General features: G+C 49.9%; 4 protein-coding genes across 4 annotated transcripts; 3 read left to right on the top strand and 1 right to left on the bottom strand.

Moving 5' to 3' along the window:
* Nucleotides 1-566: 566 nt before the first annotated feature.
* ONS95_007981 (uncharacterized protein) lies at nucleotides 567-3,850 on the top strand (the record flags this gene model as incomplete). The annotated part of the gene is made up of 2 exons (XM_058501510.1): nucleotides 567-794; nucleotides 866-3,850. The coding sequence occupies 2 exons, from the start codon at nucleotides 567-569 to the stop codon at nucleotides 3,848-3,850; spliced, it is 3,213 nt and encodes a 1,070-aa protein (XP_058362830.1).
* Nucleotides 3,851-5,515: 1,665 nt separating this feature from the next.
* ONS95_007980 (uncharacterized protein) lies at nucleotides 5,516-9,786 on the top strand. Its single transcript, XM_058501509.1, has one exon. The coding sequence runs from the start codon at nucleotides 5,995-5,997 to the stop codon at nucleotides 9,034-9,036; it is 3,042 nt and encodes a 1,013-aa protein (XP_058362829.1). The 5' UTR covers nucleotides 5,516-5,994; the 3' UTR covers nucleotides 9,037-9,786.
* A 754-nt stretch (nucleotides 9,787-10,540) lies between these two features.
* Nucleotides 10,541-11,526, top strand: ONS95_007979 (uncharacterized protein). The gene is made up of 3 exons (XM_058501508.1): nucleotides 10,541-10,807; nucleotides 10,873-11,052; nucleotides 11,123-11,526. Exons 1-3 carry the CDS (start codon nucleotides 10,609-10,611, stop codon nucleotides 11,218-11,220), a joined length of 477 nt encoding a protein of 158 aa, XP_058362828.1. The 5' UTR covers nucleotides 10,541-10,608; the 3' UTR covers nucleotides 11,221-11,526.
* A 576-nt stretch (nucleotides 11,527-12,102) lies between these two features.
* ONS95_007978 (uncharacterized protein) lies at nucleotides 12,103-12,811 on the bottom strand (the record flags this gene model as incomplete). The annotated part of the gene is made up of 2 exons (XM_058501507.1): nucleotides 12,103-12,651; nucleotides 12,749-12,811. The coding sequence occupies 2 exons, from the start codon at nucleotides 12,809-12,811 to the stop codon at nucleotides 12,103-12,105; spliced, it is 612 nt and encodes a 203-aa protein (XP_058362827.1).
* Between the last annotated feature and the right edge of the window lie 121 nt (nucleotides 12,812-12,932).

Here is a 12,932-nt window from a genome sequence, read left to right as displayed (position 1 = left end):
TGCCATTCTCAAGTTCAGTTCGGATTGTCTGTAAAGCCAGCAGATGGAGATTCACTACTGAGCCCTACCTCCCTAGGTAGGTCCATTTCCTGCCTGCGCGAGCCTATTTGATATCCTGCCTTCCAGGTTCTTGGTTGGCCACTTCACTGCCACTCCAGGGGCTTCCAAGGACTCACTTCACTACTCCACCACAACTCCGTAAAGGACAGTACCTGGCCTGGCCTGGCTTATCGCTCTCTATCTTAGCGGCATTCTCTGCAGCTTCCCCATTGCGACGAGGCAGGGCACTGGGTAGCCCGCAGGCCTGGATCGCATCGCATACAGGGCAGCGTCATCGCTCCCTGCATTTGCCGTGGCTTGGGTGAGCTTGGAAGTGGCACCAATTGTCCCAGAAGCCGACACGACACAATGCTTGATTGCCATCCCCCTCCGGCTCATTTCCACTTCCACCTTCACTTACGCATCTAAATCTCTTTGTACCACTTCATTTTGGCTTCGACAATCGCATCAGCATCGCACAACTAATTCTATCCTCAATGTGTCCGAAGTAATAATGCTTGTGGAACATGCGACAACCATCTTCAAAGGCGGTGCCGAATCGCACATCGCGATCGCCCAGGACGTTTAGGTTCCGCGCCTTCTACATTACCGTGCTCTGCTTGGCTCTGTTGGCAGTCATCAGCCTCGTGGCAGACCAGTCTGCTAGATATCGACACGGCCCTCAATATGGAGTGGCGCAAAGAAGAGCTTTGGAGCAGCTGGACAGCACCCGACTCGTGAAAAGAGACGAAGAGGTGGGTCAGACCATGATATCTCCAGGATCCCTTTACCGTTTGAATCTCAAGCTGACAATTCTGCCCCTCAGTGTCGCCTGGTTCACCATGCCGAAGATAAATGTGCTTTTATAAAAGCAAACTGTCCGGACGAAGAAGCGGGCCTCTTCTCCTACCTGTCATTCTACTACTGCGGTCTCTCAAAGGCACAACCCGTAGCCTTTATTGTCCTCTCACTATGGCTCGCCTTACTCTTTACTACAATCGGCATCGCTGCATCGGACTTCTTTTGTATCAATTTGAGTACCATTGCATCTATATTAGGAATGAGCGAGAGCATGGCGGGAGTAACATTTCTGGCATTTGGAAATGGGAGCCCGGACGTCTTTTCGACGTTCGCAGCAATGAGCTCGCATAGTGGAAGTTTGGCTGTTGGAGAGTTGATTGGGGCGGCCGGGTTTATCACTGCAGTCGTAGCAGGGTCTATGGCATTGGTACGAGAGTTCAAGGTTGGAAAGAAGACCTTCGTTAGAGACGTTGGATTCTTCATCGTTGCTGCGAGCTTCAGTATGGTTTTCCTGGCCGATGGTGCCTTGCATCTTTGGGAATGCTGTGTCATGGTCGCATTTTACATTTTCTACGTAGTGGTAGTAGTTGTTTGGCACTGGTACCTGGGACGGAAACGGAGACACCGCGAAAGGGAAGCTGCTGCCCGTGGGCAGTATCTAGCCATGGCGAATGAGGAGATAGAGGTTTCCGAGGAAAATGATGATGACGAGGATGCGCCAGCAGGAACCCCACGATACAGAGATGTTGAAGACTTCGGGGCGTTGGAGCGAGCTGCAAGTCCAGCCAATGTCCACGACGAAAGTGACGAAGATGGAGATGAAGGGATGCATCTTGCGGCTGAGATGGCAAGCAGCATGCGAGTCACCAGGCCTGCTGGAAGTCGCAGGAATACGATAACCCCTATCCGCCCTAGCTTAGTAGGCGCCTTGGAGTTCAGATCAGTTCTGTCATCGTTGCAGAAAGCTCGAGGATCCCATGCACGACCGATCCATCTACGCAGATATTCGGATGATCCAACAACAGGGCTCGCGGCGCAGATTGATGGCACAGAAGCACCACAAGAGCGTTATTCAGATAACCCTCCGGGTACTGATCACACGCCGGGAGCAGCTGGAAACGATCCGTCAAGACTTGGTGCGCCAACCACAAGGACAAGAGCCGTATCTCTAAATGATGCAGCTAGTTCCAAAGCAACTGATCCTGCTGCTTTCACGGTGGCAACCATACCACATATTGGGGTCGTTGCTGCAACGCCAACATTTCCCCGAAACCTCCATGTCCCTGGGCCAAACTCTATACATAGTTCGCCCTCACTTTCTGGGCGACCGCCACCCTCGCCGACTTTCTCCGTCTCTCCTCCTCCTTCTATACACGAGAATCGAGATGCGAGTCCCGCACCCTCTCAAGAACGACCGAAACGCGACACGCTTGCACCACCTGAAGAGGGGTTTCCGGGGGCAAGGCATCTCCGTGCCGATTACTTTAGAGACCACGAACCTGAACGGGTCTCTCCACATGACTCTCCGAAGATGAGGTCTAGAGCTGCCCAGCGCCCTCGACTCCACATACCTGGCTCGTCATCGAGGGATAGCTCCCACTCACGAACACAGTCGCCAATTATCCAATTCCCAGCATATACCGACTCGCCTGCACCGATGTCTGCCATCAGCTCCAATGCCCCAAGTATTATGCTTCCAGAGCCAGAGATGACCTCCGAATCGGTATACGGTAGTCATGACCTAGAATATCAGGAAATGGCAAGACCTATCTGGTGGTGGCCCTACAAGTATCTTCCAAGCCCTCTCGTGTTGGGAACCACACTGTTCCCAACATTATGTACATGGCGGGAGAAAACTGTCTGGGACAAATTCGTCGGGCTTGTATCAGCGCCGAGCATTTTTCTTCTGGCGATCACCCTTCCGGTCGTTGAGTCCGAATCACAAGATGAGGAAGAGGATGAGGCTACTCTTGATGAGAGAGCCCCATCGTTGCCGAGACGTCACAGCAGCGCGGTTCCCCCGTTGACACCAGATAGCCCATCACTAGAGAATGAACCTGAGTGGATTCGTTACCGGCGAGCTACAGAATCCCATGGCCATACCCCAAGGTCGCCTCAGCTTCGAGGCTACAGCGGACACAGCTCTGCCGCAGTTGCTGTGTCAGCAGAGAACCTCAACCATCATTCTCACTTGGCATCAATGCCTTCGAAACACTCCTCCATCTCACAGATAGAGGACACTCCAGGTAATGCAGAGTTGGTGTCTTCGCAGGATTGGAATCGATGGCTTGTCTCCGTCCAAATATTTACCGCACCTTTATTCGTGGTGATTATTGTTTGGGCAAATAGCGCCGAGGGCAACACGAGCCTTCTCGTCCAACTCGTTCTATATTCCCTCCTGGGCTCTTTGATTGCATTTGCTATTCTGGTGCTTACGACCTCGCCAACAACGCCTCCGAAATATCGTTTCATCCTTTGCTTCCTAGGCTTTGTCGTTGCCATCGCTTGGATATCTACGATTGCAAATGAAGTTGTCGGTGTGCTGAAAGCCATCGGAGTGATTCTCGGGATATCAGATGCTATCCTGGGACTGACTATTTTCGCTGTGGGCAACTCTCTCGGTGATCTGGTTGCAGACATTACAGTTGCCCGTCTTGGATATCCAGTGATGGCGTTGTCCGCCTGCTTCGGAGGCCCAATGCTCAACATACTCCTCGGCATTGGCTTGAGCGGGATCTACATGACAATCAAGGGAGCAAACCATAAACATGCGAAACATCCGGGGAAGAAAATTGAATACAAGCCGTACGGGATTCAGGTCAGCGGCACCTTGATGATCAGTGCAGTCACGTTGTTGATCACACTCGTTGGTCTCCTAATTGTCGTTCCTCTGAACAAATGGGTGATGAGCAGAAAAATTGGCTGGGGCTTGATCGGGCTCTGGAGCGTGAGTACAGTTGTAAATTTGGCGGTCGAGGTGAGCGGTGTGTTTGATACCTCGAGGAAATAATTAGGCGCTATATTGCATTTTTGAATGATGGAAATCGGGAAGAAGGTGTTTGATACCAGGCCAGACTCATGACAGGCCAACTTTGTGTAATATCTGCTTATTTCCTACTCTGTTCAGCATTGTGGGCATGAGCTTGAGCACTATGAAGGGAGAAATTTTCCTAGAAATTCTCTAGTTTTATGACAGCAGTTGATTATGTCAGTGCACATAAGGATATCACTGCCACGTCGGCTTTCACAGCAGACCTAAGAGTTCAGTAGCCACCTGTATAGAAGGCACCATTCTCACGCAAGAGCATTGTCATACTTTGCTTCTGAACGCATCTACTCTGAACCGGTGCATATCGGATTCTGCTTCTACCTCACCTGTCGCTCACTACCATCATGATATCACATCAAGTTCACGATGTGGGGCGTTCCAATCGGTCGGTCCCTGCAACTTTACATCACTTGGCGCTTCAGGCCAGGCCTCCCCCTTTTCCTTGCCTGGGCCTGGTCCCTGGTAAATTTACAGTACAGTACAGGACTGTAAAGCCTCGGTCTTAGCTTTACCTTGCTGCAACAGTGCAGGAGCTGCACATGCGACCATGGATAGATTGCATGCAACTGACGATCACTTCGTAAGAGAACTACCTACCTGTAGGTATGCGTTTTGCCATTAAGAGAGGATGTCTGAGAAAGATAGCTTCCTAAATACAGAAGTCGGGGGAGTTGAGAACTGGAGAGAACCTTGGAAGGCTCCTGTCATAGTCCTCATGTGATTAGTCTACTTCCGTACGGAGTACCCAGTCCGGCTGCTCAGTCTGGAACATTGAAGCTCATTCATGGTTCCCAGATGCCCGTAAGGTTAGTGCGTGGGGGACAAATTTGAAGTCTCAAAATTCGCTTTACGACATTGGGGGATTAAGGAGCTGTGTTAATAAGTTTTGGTTATGTGCTACTCACAGATATAATCGAGCCTGGGGCCGGACTTACAAACGCCCATCCTGTTCAGCAGCTGCCAATCACTTGTTTGGATCACAGGCTTCACAGCTCACGATCATTGTCCTCGCATCGGCAAACCAGATACGATAGATTATTGCACTCTGCCACGATCCCACCCACTCCTCTGAGCCTACGCCTGCTCCAGTAGCGATCCACCACCTCATGCAGTAGTTCCCCAAGTTCAGCCACCCGTTGCCGCTGCTCACCACCGTCGAAGGCACCAAGAACGCGTCGGGACGAGGACAGCAAGCAGCTAAGCCCTGATAGAGGCAGCCTGCAGTGCCACGTAGTAATTTACAGATGTGGTTTACTCTTCTTTTATTTTGGCTGCCTGTTAAGTTATTTCATGAAATGACGCTGTGGGTCGATTTACTATCACTCAACACTAACACCAATACTGCGCGAGCTGCACTGTGCTTGCTGTGCTGTGCTGAACACCTTACTTTGCTGGCTGGCTGGCTGGGAGGGTGATTAGATGAATAGTTCTTTCGATCGATCATGTCGCATCCCAAGTTCCCTCCCTCATCGATGTTGCACTGTATCCTATCGTATCGTGAATTAGGTATCTACCTTAATCCATCATGCATTTTGGCCTGCCTGCCTGCCTACAGTACCTCCCAGCTTGGTTGGCTAGCTACCCTGCCCTGCCCTGCCCTACCTTACCTGGCTCACGAAGGGTACTACAGTAATACCTACCCAGCTACCTGCTCTGCTGTAGGTATTAATATTTACCTTCGTACTGCATGCCCAGCCCAGAAAGGGTCGTGACTGCCACCCCTGGACCGTACCTTACCTACCTTACCTACCTACCTTGCCTGGGCAGAAGCCACTTTCTTTCCCAACCCGACCGCCAGCTCCGTCCCAGAGAAGCTTGAGATTTGAGACTTGCAAAGTGTCGAGTCGCAGCCGTGGCATCTGATCTTTCTTCACCTGCACAGTGCGCACCAACTTGCCCGGCCTGAACCTGCACTTACTCCCTCTGCCTCTTTCTCCTGCAGTGCATAGCATACCTTACTTACCTAGCATTCACCGCGCCCCTCCGCCATCTACCAGGCACCGCACCGCACCGCACGCCCAACGAACCGTCGGATAGCCCCAATCCACGGCCTCCAACCCCGGATCCTTCGTGCTTAGCTGCGTGAGCACCGGCAATCGAGCCCAATGACCACCTCCCTGCGTCCAGCGCCGCGATCAGACTCAGACTCTCCATCCTGGCACGTCGACCTGCATCAACATCGTGCGAACAATAATACTAATTCTGCTGCCTCAACGGCAGCTCTAACGACCAGTAACGACTACGATCACCGCAAACCCCGACAGGCGCGCAAGCCATCTCCCGGCCTCGCAGCGCGTCTTAAAGCTTTAGGCTTTGGGAAAGATTCGAATGAGTCCAACCCACATCGTTCACCCTCCAACGATCGAATAGGCCGAATACCTGAAGACCAGATCCAGAAGCTCGACCTCATCCACCGCGCCAACTCTGTAAAATCTGCGAGGTCGCCCAATCTCCAACCTCGAGGACGAGCCTGGAGTGGCACCAGCGGGCTTCTCACACCGCAGGTGACTGGCGGAAGCTCTGTGGAAATCCCACCTGTTGACCTTAGAGTTTTGGAAGGTGGAACACGTCGGCCGTCATCCTCTGCGAGTTCGAGAGAGCGGGAAATGAGCACACATGCGGAACAGATAGACATGGACTCGCAGAAGTACCGGTTGCCAGAACATACTAACGGAAATGGAACAAAGGCAATGTCGGATACAAAGCAGGCACATATCGAGAGAGATATTCCCCCAGACGACGAAACGCCTCCCCCTCCAATATCTAAGGATACCCCTCCGGAAGGTACGACACCAGGCGAATTCGCAGGAGATGAGTCCTCCTTTTTCAATCCATTTGGACTACAGCGGACGGGTTCGATATACACACTCTCAAGGGTCTCTTTTGCAAACCAACTTGCTCAATTAACTTCGCTACAACTTCCAGATGCCGAATCCCTATCTACGAAGATCTCTGCGATTCCAACTTCCAAGGCTGCTTCCAAGGCGTTGATGGGAGCCGCAGAACAAATTCGAAGCTGGATCTCAAAGGCTTCTGAAGTCGTATCTGGCTTAGATGGCGAGGACGATGTCGAGTGGGCAGCTGCTGGAGGTAGAGAAGGCTTAGAAGAAGTCGACAATGCCATATCCAGGTTCACAGAACTCATCAATGTATACGTGTCGGCGATCGAATCGCTCCAGGGTCGGTCAGACATATCTACAGTTTCACCGGACGAGCTCAGGAAGGTTGTACTGCAAGTAGAAATGATTTTGTCAGAGTGGGAGAAGATACGGAGAACATTGAAGGACGTCAAGAACTCGGTAGAGATTGCTATGGAATGGGAAGAACTTTGGAATACCGTTCTGGGAGACATTGGCAACGAAATGGATGTTCTAGCCCGGCTGGTTTTTGAAATGGAGGAAAAGAGGCACAAATCATTAATGGCAGAAACTGGTGGAGATGGAGGACTAGACCTCAATGAATTGGCCACAATTGTGAACGACACGCCTCCTTCGAAAGCGAAACTCAACGCCAGCAATCGATTTAGCGTCACGGGCTCCTTTCCTCTGAGCCCGAGCTCGCCAAACCCTTCGACTGTTGCTGCACAAGATGATTCAAGTTTACTGGCATTGTTCGCTAGAATGCAACCCCTACGAGCTTCGTTGGACTTTCTCCCTATGAGATTGTCTACCTTCCATTACAGAGCCGAGAAGATATTCCCAACAGCCTGCGAGGAGCTCGAAACCAGGAGAACAGGTCTTGAGAGCAGCTGGAAGAATCTCGAAAAGGATGCTGAATCTCTCAGGAGAGAGCTAGGCGAAGACCGTTGGGTTTTGGTGTTCAGAGGCGCGGGCCGACAAGCACAAAAAATGTACGAGTCAGTCGATCGCAGTGTTGTCAAGCTCAAGGAGGCCGTAGAATCAGGAACTCATCTTCAGAACCCAGCTTCGATGGGCAAGAAGATTGAAAGTTACGAGGCAAAGAAAATGCATTACGGTCCGGCTATTGAGCGGGTATTGTCAATCATTGAAAGAGGTGTCAAGGATCGATTGACAGTAAATGGCGAGATCTTGCGACTTCACTCCGAAATGCAACGCAAGTGGGAAGCCCTCAAGGAGCAGATGAGTGAGCTTGATATGAGCCTGGAAGAAATCCAAGCCGACAAGAAGAACCAGCAGCTTCGAGATTCGATTTCAAGCATGCTCTCCAACGATCGATCTACAACTGGCAGCCATTATGATACCCCCGGCAGTTCGCCCGCTTCTTCCGTTGTTCTCACTGGACTTGCTACACAGGACTTGACGCCTATAAAGAATGGCAAGACTCGTTCAGGCACCAACCTCCCCCAACCCGGCGCAAGGAGGAATAGCAGCAACTCGACAGCTCAAACCCAGCTCCCTCGCAAAGGACTCGTGAATCGACTCTCTACCGTAGCTGCTCCTGTTGGCCGGGCTTCGCCTTCACCAGTATTATCTAGACAAGGCTCCGCAACCCCGACGGGCAACAACAGAATACCGCGACCCTCACTAACTCACAATCCCGATGGAAGACCGCGATGGAACTCGAGCGTTAACGTCAAAGACACGATCATCGGGCACAACTTCAAGCCACTGAGTCTCACCACTCCAAGTCCACACGCTCGTTCGAAGCCTCCCTCCGTGCATTCGAACAGATCGAACGTCTCCGTAGACTCGAGAATACCGTTGCGATCGCCTCTGAGTCGCGACAACACCAGTTCTCCAGGCCCCGATACGACCCCATCCCGGAAATCCATTTCAAGATCAGGATTCCGTGACAAACTTACCAGTCCCGGTCCTTATAACCAGCAAGTCCTTGCTCAGAGCTTACCACCCGCCCGACCCCGCCTGCTCGCCGCCAAGTCTTCTATGTCAGCTCTAAGCAACAGGACCAATAGACGAGCATCTATGCAACCGAAATCTAGCGATCCTACTGGTTTCAGCAGTCCTCCGCCGAAGCCCACGAGACCCGCATCGTCTCTGGCTACGAACAGACGTGTAAGCCTGCTTCCCCAACCTAAGGGAAAGAACAGCTCTGGTATCACTGGTAGAGAGTCCCCTCAAGCTATTGCCGGCGCTGCAAGTGCCATGAGGACCAGCAGTATAAATAGCAAGGATAGCAATGGCAAAGAGAAGAAACCTTGGAAGTGAACGTCTAAGGCTAGTCTCATTCTACTAGTTGTGGTTGGAATTTGCGTTGCCCCGGGATGGAGTTTCCGATATTGATGGATAGAAAAATCGTCCTTCATGTTAGAACAACATCGAATTTATCGATTGTGCGGTCGTGTGAACTACTCTTCGGTTGGGAACTCAAGTGTTGATGTTGGAACACGTCTATTACGACACCTTATTTCTGCAATGTTCACCATAGAGCGAATTGGCAGTCGTTGGTGCTCTGCTCCACCATTACAAGCACGGCGCATACTTGTCTGGGATTAGGGATCGGGGATTCTCGTCGACCTCAGCGCTTCGCTTCACTTCACGTTATTTCTAAGTCTCTATGGTTACAACTACAAGCGTTTCGTTGAGCTTTATTACAACAACTTTTCTTCTTGAGCGATCCCTAGGGTTTTGAAGTTTTTGCGATATGAAAGAACAATCCTCTGTTTTTTTTTTGCGTGTGCGAGAAACACACGCAGTAAAGAGAGTCCGGAGAGGTGTTTTAGCATGGGTTGCTAAGCACGCCTGGGTTCGGAAGGAGAGATAACATCTGGCTTTGTGTATAGGTTGTAGATATATGCGTGCGGGCACGGATAAGCGAGATGTTGTTTGTTGTGAGAGAGTAGGGAAAAGAGATAGTGGAGGCGGTGGAAGTGATAAGATAAGAAGAGATACCATATCTGTGTATGATTAGATGCAGAGCTTGTTCAAGTTAATCCAGAATGTGATACCCTGTGTTCGAAAATATCTTGTTCTCAAGGACCTGCAAGTGCCTCGGGTTTGTTTGGACTGCGAGGCATTTATTAGATTGTTGACTGCCGTGATTTCCATAAATGATATGCCCCTCTCTGGCTGCCGAACATAGTCTTCGGTGTAATGCTACTTTGTTCTTGTAGATTGGCCTTGCGTTGTCATTGTTTAGGGCCTAAGTCAATGGATCTCCTTCAAAAAGGGGCTGAGCCACAGTATGATGCATATTTGTTCTGTATTGCAACATAAGATGCTACAAAATTGCCAGCACTTCAAAATCACTTGCAGCTTTTCGAAAGTAAAGTTTTGAGATCATATAACATGGAGATACATTCGTGCCAATACTCTCTTAGGGTTATTTACTTCGATTCGAGAGACTGTTTATGGCTTGGAGATATCCACGTATTTGTAATGTCAGCATCGGCAGTCATTTCAAATTGCCACGGGCATGTTGATTATCCAGACTACTCTGTCCCAGTTTCTCTCGTTGCTCATCTGTGCATCTAGATCATACATACTTAAAGCCAGGTTTATGGATGTTGTCAGGCTCTCAGACTCAGCCACCCATCATCCGTCCAAGAAAAGAGCAACCGGTTTGCCCTAAAGATGAGAACGCCTGGCATCTGACAAGCTAGAAGAAAGCGCTCAGTACCACTTCTAACCGAGCCGATGATGCGTACCTGGCTAATCTTTTCTTCCTGTGTTATTATTGGAGATGAGCCGCTACTCGGTGAGCGAGCCTTGCATCAGCTGTAGCCTCGTCAACTTTTCGAACCGAGTACCTCCATATCTAAATTGTATATAAGAGTTCAAATGGTCAAATGTAGAGAATATGGAGCATTTGGAAAATATGGCAGGTCATTTCATGAATGTAGTCTCAACATTGACTATCACCTAATATATTATCCAGCTCAGTCATCGACAGAAATTGCACAGGAAAACACGTCCATGTACAAGTTTCTCCTGATCTCAAATCGATTCTGTTCGTCTCTATATGCACTGTCCACGATGTGTAGGTGTGTCCTTACAGCCAGCCTTGTCCCACCCGGCTTTGCTGATTTGAATTCTCCACTCAAGCTGCCCTACCATCCTATGGAACTATCGTCCCCCGCAGCCTCACCCCTCGCAGTCTCTCAACTGAGAATAAAATCAATGTCATCATTGGCGTCTTGGCAATAGTAGTTGCTACCATAAGTGCCATGATAGCCTGGTCCACCTGGAAGCTTTCCCGGAGAAGGAGGAGGCTCTTGCATGATGGTAAATCTAACCCAGTCATCCTCCTTCCGAAGGAAAACAAGATTAACGTAGTCTCACTGACTTGGAATAGATACTGAGAGCCAATCTATACCGTTTCGGAACCTCAGTGGCGTTCAGGACTCGAGCTTGCCATATGAGTTTGCTGTAAGATTTGGGAGGAGAATGTAATTATGACTGGGTCGCCTTTCATAATATTGAGCTTGGGGGCCTGGACAAAGAGTCTAGTATAGGAGTCATTAGTAAAGGATACGGAGTAGTGGCGCAATGTGGTGGATTGTTCATTGCAGACAGGTGATTTGGGTGGTTTGTTTGTCTATATATCTTCTAAGCGAGACTGCTTCCAAGTTGAGACATAGTCTCACTGCCTCTTGTATTGAAATAGCCTCGTGGCCTGTTATGCTTACACTTATTACACTTTAGAACATAGGAGGCTTCGACATGCACTTTGATAAACACGTATCTGAGGACAGGACATCAAAGTTGTTGCGCGGGGGGGGGGGGGGGGGGGGGAGGTGAGGAGGGTTTTCATTATTTTGCAATAAATCAGCTCACCGGTTAGTCGAGTTAGCATTATGTCATTGCCGTAATTTGATGTTCCGCCTCCGAAGCTGATTCAAGCATGGCACAGCAAAATATGGACTCTGAAATTAGCGTCTCCTCGTACAAATTTGGACTGCCAGCTTGTGAATTAGTGTACGAGGTTAAGGAGAAATGCTCTTGTAGCATAAGTTTTGAGGAATAGGCATCGCTTGAGGGTCAGCACAGAATAATAGAAGTTAACTCAGCTGCAATCCTTGATGGCATAGAGTGGCAATATCCATTCCGAAGTTTTTCGTACGTAATTCATGCGTTCTTTTAGTAGAAGGTGGGTAGTCTCGGTAAAAAAAAATACAAACAACGCCATAACCCCGAGTCGAAATATGAACAAAGAGAAAGAGTCGAGAGTCAAGTATCTACCGGTTCCCCTGCCATACGTCTGGTCAAGCCCTTTCCCATTTCGTCGCAGTATCCATTCATTCGTTCAGTATCATAACCCTCTTACATCTTGTCTTACATCTCGATGATAACTAGATCCGCCGCTCCATCTCCCCAAATACCAATTGTGCTCATGGCAAAGCCGACACCTGCAATAACGGTCTTGGCGATGTTGACCTTCATGTAACCCTCGACTTGTTCTCTGATCTCCTCTCCATTGACATCCTCATCCATCTCCTCTCCGCTGATGGTACCTTCGCTGTCTCGATCGCTGACACCCAATACCTCGTAGCTAGCGTCCATCTGCCTTCCCTTGCCCTTCTTCACTTTCGGCTTGACGGATCGCGTGCTAGTAGTTGTCTTGCTGATATACGGCTGGACGAGATAGTCGGCAAAGCCAGATGAGACTACGAAGAGCGTCGTCCATAGCAGATACGGATGTTTCTGGCTTCGTGGAGAGAGGAGGTAGGCGAGCAGGAATGATGTACTAGAGACACCGGCGAGGGTCCGCAGGTGCAGGACAGAGCTTGTATTGAGGTTTGCGAAGGCTTTTGAGGCAGCGCTTGCTGATGGGAGGGTCAAAAGTGTTGGGAGAGTGAGGGTGGTCAAGGAGTATGAAAGGCCCTGTGAAGTTAATTGTCAGAAAATGTTGAAGATCCCGAGGACTTGTAAAAGGAGAGTGTGCTCTTTGCAGTGCTTTAAGGGAGGCGTTCTAGCATACGGTGAGGAGGCCTAGTGAGATAGTTCCCACGAACTTCAACGTCGAGACCGTCCTTGAGGCCATAGCTGCGAGGATGATGATTCGATGCAACGCAATGGATCAAAGCTTTGCGCAACAATCGGATTGTGTCGGAGGAGCCGTCGTGGGTGTTGACTTGATGTGATTTGGTGAAGAAGTTGAGGTT

This window comes from Cadophora gregata, assembly GCF_030347475.1.
Source record: "Cadophora gregata isolate MNR1 chromosome Unknown scaffold_2, whole genome shotgun sequence".
Classification (NCBI taxonomy): domain Eukaryota; kingdom Fungi; phylum Ascomycota; class Leotiomycetes; order Helotiales; family Ploettnerulaceae; genus Cadophora; species Cadophora gregata.
Note: the sequence above shows the minus strand (reverse complement) of the source record. Positions and strands in the feature narration are given on the sequence as shown.